We start from the raw sequence: 12405 nt of genomic DNA, 5'->3' as shown, positions 1-12405 counted from the left end.
TCTACTATTACAAAACCAACTTTTTCCTTCTTTCCTAAAAAAGGAAATGTGAAAGACCACTGCTGATACTGTAGTATAAAGGTCTTTTCAGCTCCTCACACCACCCCACCGGCAAGTAGGTTGGAAGGCACAAGAAGCTGGGAGAAGACATAGCAAGGACAGCTGATCCCAACTGGCCAAAGGAATATTCCATACCACATCACACATGGTCAGCACATAAATTAAGGGCAAAGCTGGCCAGGGGCTGCTGCTTGGGAACTGGCTGGACACTGGCCAGTGGATGGTGAGCAACTTCACTGGGCATCACTTGTTTTTGTATAGTCTAATTCTTTTATCATTATCATCCTTTCCTTTTTTGTGCTAATAAACTATCACAACACAAGAATTTTAATTTTTTCTTCCTGATTCTCTTCCTCATCCCACTGGGGATGTGGGGTGTTGTGTGAGTGCCTGAGCTGTGTTTAGCTGCCTGTTAGGTTAAAACATGACACCCAGTCAGCAGGGACCTCCTCAGACCCCAAGGCCTTTAATACATGATCAAGAGAGGTCTTGCTGTAACATCCAATACCTCTTTCAGTACTCTAGGATGAAACCCATCAGGCTCCATGGACTTCTGAACACTCAGCTGAAACAGCTGGTCCCTTACAATTCCAGTGTTCCACAAATGAGAACTCACTATTCCCACACTTATAACACTCAGACACAGGGTACTGGTCAGTCCAAAGCCTTTCATGTTTTCCCCCCGCTTATAAGAACCATGGCTCTGTATCTTCAAATTCACTTACAGCCAACAGATTTCTAGCTGGCAATTCTGATGGCAAATGTTACAACCATATTTCAAATAATGATTGCAAAGAGAAAAAATCAATCAACATCACTAAGAGTTTGCACTTGAATTTGAACTGGAAAGTACATTACACATTTTTTAGTATTACTGGGAAAAAAACCCAGCATAAACTGGAAGCTAAGTTACAGCTAAAATTCTTTTAATATACCTTTATTCCCCCCTTGGAAATAATGTATCATATTTTAGGGAAGCATACTATTTACATTTGTTACATCTGAAGACCAGAATGTACTTTCAGATGCCTAACTAGGAATCACTTGTGAACCACAGTAAGTTATGATACTATGCTGATACATATCCTTTTCAGCAGCAATGACAACAAGATGGAGTGCTCAGAACGGTATTTATATTAGCAAAAAGTATTTATTTAAAGTTTGATTTTGAAGTTCAAGATTATTGCCTGTTCTGGAAACAAAGAAAACAATTCTGCACAAGCCTGAATTCTGAAGACATAAAAGCCCACACCCAGAAATACGGTAACATGAAGAGTGATGAGCAAGTAACTTTGAGAAAAATGTGTAATTTTAAATGCAGTGACTGGGTTGTGATAAACACATAATTTTTGCTGCAGTGATTTAAAATGATAACTCTCCTTGACTATCACTTCAACTCCCTGAGGGAGGTTAACATACCCAGAGAGGAACTTCCAGACAGGAAGATCTATGGGTCAATACAGCTCTTTAGCATTTTAACACAAACCTGTGTTCTGTTACACTGGCACGGACTTCTGCTGAAGCAGTTTAGGTAGGGGCTTGCTTACTCAATAATAGCACCAAAATGTCAATGTTGACATATTAAAAGACAAAGAATCAGCATTTTTGCCAAATCATTTTTAAGACCATTTGTAATTACTCACTGAAGTTTAATCCATGAGATTATGTAATCTCCAACTGTAAAATTAAAGACTAAGAAACATGTTAAATTCTTTTGTTATTTTTAATTAGTAAGCACACAAACTGAAGAACCACCTCACCTGATAGAGTTTCGGCTCCTGTTTTCTATTTTCATTAAAATTCGTACATCTGACTGAGGAGATGCTGTATAGATTTTTAATCTGAAAAAAAAAAGGCAGCAAAGACGCAGAAATGATGCACAATGACTTTTCTTCCCGTCATCCATAAGATATGTATGTCAACAGCCAAAACAATGTATTTTTTTCATGAAAACAATAATTTGTCACATATTGTTTCCTATAAATGAGGTTTATAATTATTAGTATGTTTTTCTAATTATTTTGAAGATGTAAATCCTCACCTCCACTGAGGTTAATTATGGTTACATTTTTCAGAATTATAATTGCTTTACTTGGTCTTTAAGCCGTGAGTCAGTTTCTTAATGTTTTGCTGGTTTAAATTTGGTGGCTATACCCCAGGGTTAGTTGGTTGGTGAATGTTAGGATGGTTTTCACCACAGGAATTAAAGATGTACTGCTGACTGGGAACTCAGCTCTGCAAGCTGATAATGCAGCTAATTTAAGCCATTTATTCAGAACCATTCCCTTCTTTTATTAGTGCATTATATCAACTAGGCAGAAAAGTTATTCAATACACACCTTTGACAAACTACAGGATCTGACTCCACTGGATCAATGTATGGCTTGAGGATATCAGCAAGTGTTTTATCATCAGGCACCCTTTCACCAAAGATAAAAATCAAGCATGTGAGACATTGATCATCATGTACACAAATAACTATTATGAGTCACTTGGAGGAAGCTGTATATTAGCATGTTATAGTGGCACAGTTGAGTAGTTTATGGGAGGATCATAGATGTGTATCAATACTGCACAGATATGGGCAGCTTTATCTCAATTTCAGCACTGGGATTTCACAGGCACGTACGAGGAGTAAACAGATGCATATCTCTAGTTTCTAACCCTGCAAAAGAAACACGCTGTTCCTGCAGCCCTAGAAGCAGACAAGGGCATACTTCTCACCTCCCTTCAGGCTAGGAAAAAAGGAGAAACATCTGTCAATAAAAGCTTATTTTTTTGCCTTTTCGAAACATGTTTGTGGACTTTCCTACAAAGCAAACAATGCAACCATTTCACCCTGTATGAAGGTCAGCTCCACAGTGCAGGTGAGGAGAGGTGGCAAATCTTGCTGAACATCTGCTCCATGAGAACAGAATACGTTAGGTGTAGGGGTACTGCTATCGTGAATATACAACCTCTCTATTTACATAAATAAAAGGACTAACAACCAAACATTTTGCCTGATTTGAAAAGTCTGCTAGCTTTCAAAGAGGAAAAGACTAAACAACTTTCAATATTTTTTAAATTGAAATGCCCTTTTAATTAAGACTAAAATTAATACCTGAGTTTACCTTGTATAACAGAACTCAGTAAGAACTGATCAAAATATTTTGCAGTTCAACTTCAGCAGATTAATTTAAACCTTATAAAAATCTTTTTTAAAGCTCTGTACCCTTTTAAAGTGTATTCAGCATGACAGTGAGGAAATACAAGCTTCAAATGCCAGTAGAACTTGTTCTCCCTGAAAAGAAAAAGAAATGCATATTCTTAGTGTTAGTTGGTAACAACTACTATTTATTTTTTCTATGATAAAACTTGGTAGCCGACAGCATGGGTGCAGAAGAAAATACAGAGTTAAGATTTTGAATGGCTTCAAAGAGTAAAAGGGGTGTGCAGAGAAGCTGAGATGTTCTTTGAAAGATGTAATGCTCCCACATCCTGCTGAATTTCAAGTCCTCATGGGATGAAAATCTGTTCCTTACAAATATAGTAAGATATCACCCATTAACTGATCAACGGTATTTCACATTTTAAAAGGGAGAATATTCCAGCTGCCCTTTAATTTCAGAAAAGGAAACTGCTTTTTGGCATATCACCCAGGACAGATTACCAAACCTCTGCAACAATAATAGCCAGAGCCCCAGCTGAGGCCAGGTCCTACAGAACACAGGGGACTCATCTTTTCCCAGCAATGATGGCCTCAAATGTGTCATGGCCAGGGAGGAAAGCTGCCTTCTGGCATAATATGGACAAGAGAAGTCAGAAAGAACAAACATTTTACAGCAAGATCGTAAAACTTTTGGTACAGACGAAGTGATGTCACATTCCCTTCTTCTGTATGTTAGCTGTTATTTTTATGAGGCATCTTCCCTTTCCAGCTAGCACAATGAATACCTGAGAAAAGAAGCTCCTGAAGCATAGTTCGAGACTAGTATCACCTTAAGAAAGGCAGTATTAGGTAGAGAGTACTTTGCTACATCAAGCAGTCTCTATTTGCCTTTTTGCTCATTTGCAGAAAATCTGCAGAAACCTTTCTAAAAGATTCCCCTACGAGAAAGCACAACCTAAAAGGTAGGTTCTTGGCCTTTTGCTCTGGTTTAGAAATTCACACTCATGACAAACAGCAAAGATTTAGAAATCAGAGCTCAAACACCTGTGAAGGACAGGGACATCTAATGGTGTCTCTTTTTTAACTACTTTTTTAAACATTATTTAAGACCAATGAATCATTGTATCCAGGATAATCACCCTCAGTTATGCAAAAATTCTGGTCTACAATAAAAAGTAAACACAGTGTTGTTCCAACATGTTGTTTAATTTGTTTATCAGGCAGATGAAACATCATCCAGCAGGTTCTAGCTGGCTGCAGAGATGAGTGTACGTGCATCCACCAGCAAAATAGTAAACTTAGGTGCTATGATCAATTAACTCTTACAGCAATTTTTAAATCCAAGCACTTTTTATAAAGTGAGATTATCAAATAAATAATTCCCTTACCTAGTTGTTCCTAGGAGAAAACTGAGTTTTACAGCTGAACTATACTTTCTGGAGTATAAGTAAAATCAGATGTATTAGTATTTACCAAAAAAAGAGCAAGCAGGAACCCCCTTCCCAAGAAGGTAATAATTAGAATAAAAAGAATTAATGAAGCCCAGGGTCCCCAAAACAATGTGTGCCTCAGCAGAGTTGTGCAGCATGCCTTGTGATTCCTCCTTTCTCTCTGCTCATGTTTGCTAAAGTGGAGAATGAGAATGCCTTCCTTGAATGAGAAGGTGAAATTAGAGAACATCAGGTCTGAAAGAGGTAAGAAGACCAGAGCTGGAGGATAACACAGAAAACATTATTAATCATACAGCATATATATAAAATCAGAAGCTGGCATAGTATTTGGACCCATGATTTTTATCCTGTTTTGCATATTGGTATGATAGTCTAGAATTACCAAATTGCAAAATGTTTTTAAATAACTCGAAATCATTGAGTGGAATTTTGGGAGTTTTTTGCAAGGTCAGGGAAACAAGGTTTTGCAATTCTTACCTTGACAGCTGAAGGAAGCACCAGTGATACCATACACACAGAGTAAACTGGAATACCAATAGGGTTATGTAACCAGTTCAATTCCCTTGCAATTAACAAGCTTGTGATTCCTCTCAGACACATTAATATCTGCCATTTAACATGGAATGGTATTATTTCAAAGCACTTTCCCAGGGAGACCTTAGTAAAATTTAGTAAGCTTTAGACACAGAAATAGGGTCACCACCATTAGCTGAAGGAAACACTAATGATAGGCACATTCATTAAAATGTTTATAAGGACTGTTCAGATGAGGGTTTTGTTCTATATTATTAACTAACATGAGGCTTGCTAGCATTTTTTCCTTTAACTCACCATCTTCCACAATTTCTTCAAACAGGCCATGTTTACCTATTCTAAATATTTGAAGATATAACCCTTTCTGTGATACTTTGATCTTTAAATCAAGACAGCCAAATCAATGTGACAAGACAAACCATGACACAGCTCACAGAAACATGCATGTGGCCCAGAGGACTGTCTCTAATACAGGCACTTGAAAAAGAAATGCTCCAGAAAAGTACTTTAGCTATCTGCTATCTGTTGCTAGGAACACTCTTCACGTGTCTGTACAAACGGTTGTCACACAGCACATCCTCATTTCACATGCAAGACTGGCTCCCTGTGGGCTCACTGAGGCAGACTCAGTTCATCATCGCAGCTGAAAAATCAGCTTAAGAGGGTTCTTCTCAGACATCTGCCCCCCCTCCCCCTTCCAGGCACAATCTAGTCTATGGAATAGTGCACAGAAAGTGCTGTGAAGCTGAAGTTAAAAAGTTCATTTCTTGTCAAGAAGTTCCACTATGAAAAACAAACTGTTTGATTTTTTTTCTCAGCAAATGAATACCAAAACTGCAATTAATGACTTCATCTCTCTTCAAAGTACTCTTGCCTGGAAGTAAATGGCAAGCAGAAAGAGGCAAGACAGATTAAAAACAGGACAAAAGTAAGAAAGAGGAAAAAGAAGCCTGGAACAGGATAGCCTCATACTCTTCACTGTACAATGAAGTCTTGAAAAACAACCTGCTGGGTGCCTGTTGAAGTGAAGCATCCCTCACCATCACTGATCTGTGCCCAGAGAACTTGATGTCAACTGTAGATGCTATCAAAGCTGCTTTACAGCAAGTTCTGATTAAAGTTAGATATCCTGGCTCCAGATCTCACTGACTTCATTTTCCATTATGGCTCACTGGGGTAGTATTTCCTTCAAATACAACAGACATGCACTATGTTCATTTTCTAAATGAAAATGCCTCATTGCGTAAGCCATCTGCACTTAAGTAAGCTCACTCCATGAAGCATTCCATGCCACTCTGCTGCCATGGGCTGGAGCAGGGCAGCACAAGCTGCAGAGCTCAGGGAACTGCACTGTCCCATTTCAGTATCACTACATCATCTCCTGCCAGCGTACCAGGAGCCATGGACTTGCAAGCTCATTCCCCACTTCCCATTTGACCTGATGGCTGGAGCTTCCCAGCTGATGCTCCTGCTGTTGGTTTCAGCCTGGCCTCATCCTTCACCCCTTTCCCAGAGGCTTCCTATCCCAGCAATTCACCCCACCAACTCCATGGCAGAACATACCCAGTCGGGAACTCTCAGTTGTATTGAAAATAAGGGCACCACAGGAAATGTATGGTGAAGCAGTACATTAAAAATAATTTATGAATAAGAAGTCAGATGTACCATGAGTTAACACTGTGGACTCAGACTCTACTTTCTAATGACCCTCCATTACCTAGATATTCAATATTACACATTAGTCTAATCCCTGTGTTGCCCAGCATTGGCACGTATGCTTCCACAACATCGGATTTAGCAAACAAACTCATGGAATCCAGGAAATGAAGAGTCTGGTTAACACATTGAAATGACACAGATCAGTCCTCCAGCGCTGGCACAGGCAGGGGATGACACAAGAACACATCTTGTACTTCCTAGTTTTGGACTACTCTCATTCCTGCCTTGTACTGCCCAACAGCTTGGCTCACAGGGAGAGTGTGAAGAGGACATGGGAGAAGCCTGTTCTCAGTTTTCCACGCACAGATGTTGAGCAGCTTCCAGCCTCCACCCTCTGGAGCAATCAGTCTATAAATCTTGACTAACAAATAGCATGAGAAGGGGCTCACATCTACAGGAGAGGGACACACCACACCCTGAGCACTGTCAGGTGCTAAGCTCATATAATAGATATACGACTATTTGCGCAGCTTTACCTCATTCCAATGTGAGATTTAACAAAATGTTATGGGTGTCACGAAGTCCCATGAGATAGGTGCTAAATGCCTGATATTCACTGGTTTGATCAAACTTGATTCCTTAGAATCCATTTAAAGAGAGTAAGCAGAACATGCCAATTAAAAAAACAAACCCAACAACCAAAAACCAAAAGAAACCTGCCCAAAAACCAGATGTTAATTTTTAATATGCCTCACTGAATTTGAACAGCCAGTGAAATAATTCCATGCCTATTTGCCAAGAAGTCACCTTCTTTGCCCCATCCTCTTAGTTTTTAAATCTGCTTCTACAAAACCAACAAAAATTACACAATACACATGAATGTGTAATTTGCTCAAAGTTTAATTTGTCCCCAATGCAAGCTATGCTTCAGTGTGTACCTAAAAAGGCTTTCTAGAGGAAAAAGAACACGGTACATGAAGGCAAATGTCTGTCAGCACAGCTATGTACCATGCCCAGGATCTTCCCAACAGCGTCAAACCTCCCTGTGTCTGCCCCCTTTCTGTTCTTCTGTCCTCTTAGCTACTGACCCCAGCATTCCTGGGCTTCCTGCACTTGCTCTTGAAGGCTACTCCTTAGCCTAAACCTGTTAAGTGTCTTTATTGTTTTATTCGAAACATTAAGGAACTTCCCCGTTAAAGTGAAACTCAGCTCTAAGCCTGAGAAACTTTTTCCAGCATGAGGCTAGTAAAAAGGATCTGTAAAAGGCAGAATATGCAGCCAAAGACGGGGAAGTCAGTGCAGAGGGAGGCAACCTCTGCAAGGTCTGGGGCAGACCTGGTCTGTTCTGAGGGGAGACCTATAAATCTGGGGCAGAGAGACGAGAAAATACCTCAGATTTCCTTTCTTTCCATTGGTTCACCCTGGGTTTTCTTTAACAGAACTGATAAATATGTAACTTTAAAAGGTTACACTTCTACATCTATTTGATGCTAACGTTCTGCTAAAAACTACTTTATGCGCAAAACCAAAGCCCCCTATGCTTTTCTCCAGAACTGCCTAAACGATCCAGGTGTGTGTATGGAGCAGTTTCCAGGTGGGTTATTACTCTGTCAGAGACAGACCTCTGGTGGCCAGCCAGAGACTGACACTGCAGAGTGCACAGCTCCGAGAACACAGGGAAAATGCATCCTGAAAACACAGCTTGCCACCAAAACTGAGACCATGAACAAAACAAGTAAAGGAGCCATCAGGGGGATGTGAGTCATCAGGGATCTCCCTGGTGTGAGAAGCTCAGAAGGCATTTATATTTCATCTCAGTATATCACTGAGTTGAACTGTAGACCTGATTTCTGTCACAACGAAATACTTTGTCATTTCTTTTATTTTTACTGTGAAAATACTTTGAAACACAAATTCCGAATATAAGAGAAAAACCACAGAGTGGATAAAGGAAAAAATATTTAAATTTTCCTTAGCCTTCTTCCTGAATTCGCATCTGTCTGTACTTGTCTCTCTAAGCTGTGCTGTATCAAACACTCACGCTCTCCAGCACAGCAACTCCCATCACAGAATACAACACAGGTACTGAAGCACCTCCTCAGATCTGAAGTCAGCCTTTTCAAAGACAGGGACTTGTGCGAGCTTTCTACATCAATCCCTTAGAATAAACCTCTAAAGAAGCATTTTCTTCTTCCAGCAGAAAAACTAAGTGTTAATTAAAAGGAAAAAAGCACAACAGCACTAATTCTTCCTATCGTTACTCAGTGTTAGCATTTTTCAAAATACAGCATGAATTATGTAAGCCTTTAAACTGAGCTCAACCAACCTTAAAAAAACAGAAAACCTGAAGCATAAAATATTAAATAGTTTTTGAAAAAAAAAGAAAAAGTGCATCTAACAGATTTTAAAGCAAGCATATTGGTATGAACTCAAATTCTCATCATTATATGCTCAGTAAAAATAAAATATTGCTGACTGTAACCAACTGAAGACTCACATGAAATTGAAGGTGGTGGAATTTTCTCTTCTTTTTGTAAATCCAACAGGCAGTGTCTTTAGCTCAATATTACACCCTCGAGCTTTGTTCCTCAAGCAGTACAACTGGCAAAAAAATAAGACCATTTTTTTAAAAAATATGAAAATATTAAACCCATGAAAATTGAACAATAAAAAGCTGTAGAAAAGGCCATATTTAATCAAATACTCTGAATTTTTAAAAAACCAACCTGAATGAAAAAAAAAATGAAGTAAGCCTAGAAACTCTCTGAAACATTTTCGTAAGTTTTTTTATTATTAAAAAAGAACATGCCAATTATCTCCTCATTGTAAAAGTTCTTTAACACACCATGAAGGTCACAGTGTGACCACTGTGGGTGCAATACCACCACAACGATGCTTTTTGGGTTACAACCCTGCTGGCAGAAGGGATGCACAAGCACCATCCCAGCCACCGACAAATTCTGATTTGAAGGTAGCACTAAGGGCATCATCCCATTAACATGCCCAGTATCACACCCCTAAACCTGCTACCCATGCAGGCTCACCATCTTCAGCACAAATTTTCAGGACATCATGGTGCTAAATACACACACACACAGAGTAATGACTCCAGCCAGAGAGGAAGCTGGAATCTTCTGAATTTATTCTGTTATCAGTGTAAATTCTGAGTTCAGTGCTGTATTTAAAGATATCTTCACAAGACTGAAAAATAAAATGGCCCTGATGCCTTTTTGTGACTTATCAATGAGTCTAAGTACTTTGGAGTAGCCTTGGTTGGGCTTTTTTGTTTCATTTGTTTGCTCACTGTTTTTAGTTTGGGGAGTGTGTTTAGTTGCTGAAAGAGCCTCAGCAAAACCCCCCCTCCCTTAGAAGGCTGGCTTTTATATCACTGTTGCTTAGATTTATTCTTTGAGGAGCTCTAGCTGCCTTCATTTGGTATGTAGGGAAGCATGTAAAAATTTTTAGGCAATTAATAAATCCACTGTTTATCTGAGAAGTGTGTACTTCTGTGGAGGTGTCAGGAAACATTCAGAATTTCTTAACTCACATCTATCATTCAACAGCAACAGTGGTCATGCATAAATTTTAAGAATGCATATAGTTAGCAATCTATTCTTCCAAGCAACTGGATGTAGCCATCTATTACTGCATAAACCTAATGACTTCTTTTGATTTCTGTCTCTAAAATTCAGGGTCATTCATACCTTTCTAAGAGAGGCACCAGCTCTAGAGTCTGGATTGGGACTGCCTCAGTGGGAATTCAAAGGTAGCCTACCCTAACTCCAGCACAGCAAGAGGATAATCAAAAACTTACAAGTCTTTTTGTTGCTGGACTATGCACCATACAATGTCGAGCAGCAGCATCAGCTGTCCTTCCTACATCTTCCAGGAAACGATAATCTGAAGGTTAAAAAAAACAAAGAAAAATGTAGCGCCAACCTAGTAAAACCAGGGAGTCTTAGAACACACAAGGTATGTTCTTACCACTCAAAAGGTTCAAGTCAGTAAATTCATTTACTGAGATAAATGCTGTTTTATCCCTGACTCCGTTGCAGCTCAGTGCAAGCTTATGTTTCTTTACACACAATAGGCTGAAATGACAAAAAAAAAACCCCAAAACATTAACATGTTCAGCATGAGAATGGGAAAAATAATCAAAACTATTTAGTTCAGATAATAGATACCTGCACGAATATTTCATGCATCGTGGACATCTGTACTTAGCTTCTTCTTTGCTGCAGGTTTCACACCTGAAAGAAGCAAAAAACACTTCTCAATAATGCAGCATTTTTGCACCTGACTGGCCTATAAAAATGTCTGCTCAACAACCAGGCACTAGGCCATCCATCAGCATTTTTAGGAAAAGCTATGTGCACCTTGAAAGGAAAAAGAGAAAATACAAATGCCCTGGATTAGGAAAGGTGGCAGACAAAACATAAGCTATGTGGAGTATCTCCAAACACATACATATTAAAATACAGTAGATGCCTGAAAGAAAAAAAACAAACCACGTGCTAATTCCAGAATTGGAAGCATAGCAAGCCTTTATCAGTTTATGCTTTGTGGCCTGGTTGTATCAGTGCTTTTCTCCTTTTGCCTCATCTGTAATGTGCACTGTACCATGCTGGCTTATAATATTCCCAGTTTTAGGCAGATGGAAAGTAAATTTCAAGGATTCACACCAAAGCCTGAACAATGCATCCCATTTTTTCACTGAAACAAAAAGACCATGACAACATGGTCAGCCAAACAGCTTCTGGCTGTCAGCTGTGCAAACTCCAAAGTAAGGGAACCTTTCAGGCACAAATGTGTAAGCCTTACCAGTATAACAAACAAATATCAATGAAAAATTGAGTTCCTCTACAAAGATGACCATGTGTTTTAAACGAGACTATTAAAAAAGATGTTTCTGCCATTCTTAGGAAAAAGTTCTTGATATGTCAACTGAAATAATCATCCTTATTATTTTAAATCTGATAAATAAAAACGAGAAATAGCATTTCTCCCATATCAGTCAAATTTTCAAGAATAGTACAAAGCCACCATTTTCAACCATTAGGGGATAAATGTCAGCCCTAACCCATTTCTCTTCCTCTCCCCACCACGTGCTCGCTGCTTGCTGGTAGCGAGGGCCTGAAGAACAAGTTCAGCAATACCATCTCCTGACGAGCTCTGTGTATTAGCAGCACGAAGCCACTCCAAAAACCAGAAAAAAGGGTTTCAAACACTGCAGACCAGAAGCGGGGAGTTACTCGGAACAGGGATTCCCTCTCCGTGCTCTGCAGGATCTCCGCAGTGCCCGCTGCCCGTCACCGCTCCAGCGAGGCTCTGCCCAGCGGCCCCTCGCTCGGTCGGGCCAAACCGCGGGGGAGCAGAGCGGGGGCTGCAGGGCACAGGGCCGCTCGCCGGGCCCCCGGGGCGGGCCCGCGCTGCCCGGGCTGTCCCTCCGGGACGGCGCTCCCGAAGCCCGTGCGGCCGCTGCCGCGCCGTACCTGTGCAGGGCCATCTTCCCGCCGCCCGCCGCCCGCCCGGCGCCGCCGGGCCCGTCCC

At 40.2% G+C, this 12405-nt stretch overlaps 1 protein-coding gene across 1 annotated transcript in view; it reads right to left on the bottom strand.

The window, feature by feature from the left end:
- ZNHIT6 (zinc finger HIT-type containing 6) overlaps nucleotides 1-12399 on the bottom strand; it is a 30274-nt gene extending 17875 nt beyond the window's left edge. The window contains exons 1-8 of the mRNA XM_042030294.1: nucleotides 12348-12399; nucleotides 11040-11105; nucleotides 10840-10946; nucleotides 10670-10755; nucleotides 9353-9456; nucleotides 3275-3343; nucleotides 2400-2480; nucleotides 1821-1901 (exon numbers count right to left, since the gene is read on the bottom strand). Coding sequence (XP_041886228.1) covers nucleotides 1821-1901; nucleotides 2400-2480; nucleotides 3275-3343; nucleotides 9353-9456; nucleotides 10670-10755; nucleotides 10840-10946; nucleotides 11040-11105; nucleotides 12348-12361 — 608 coding nt within the window. The 5' untranslated portion in view covers nucleotides 12362-12399. The remainder of the gene's footprint in view (nucleotides 1-1820; nucleotides 1902-2399; nucleotides 2481-3274; nucleotides 3344-9352; nucleotides 9457-10669; nucleotides 10756-10839; nucleotides 10947-11039; nucleotides 11106-12347) is intronic.
- Between the last annotated feature and the right edge of the window lie 6 nt (nucleotides 12400-12405).

This window comes from Corvus kubaryi, unplaced genomic scaffold, assembly GCF_017639235.1.
Source record: "Corvus kubaryi isolate FWS band 111438036 unplaced genomic scaffold, C.kubaryi_AGA036_p1.0 37334, whole genome shotgun sequence".
In the NCBI taxonomy this organism is placed as follows: Eukaryota; Metazoa; Chordata; class Aves; order Passeriformes; family Corvidae; genus Corvus; species Corvus kubaryi.
This window is presented reverse-complemented; position numbering and strand designations above follow the sequence as displayed.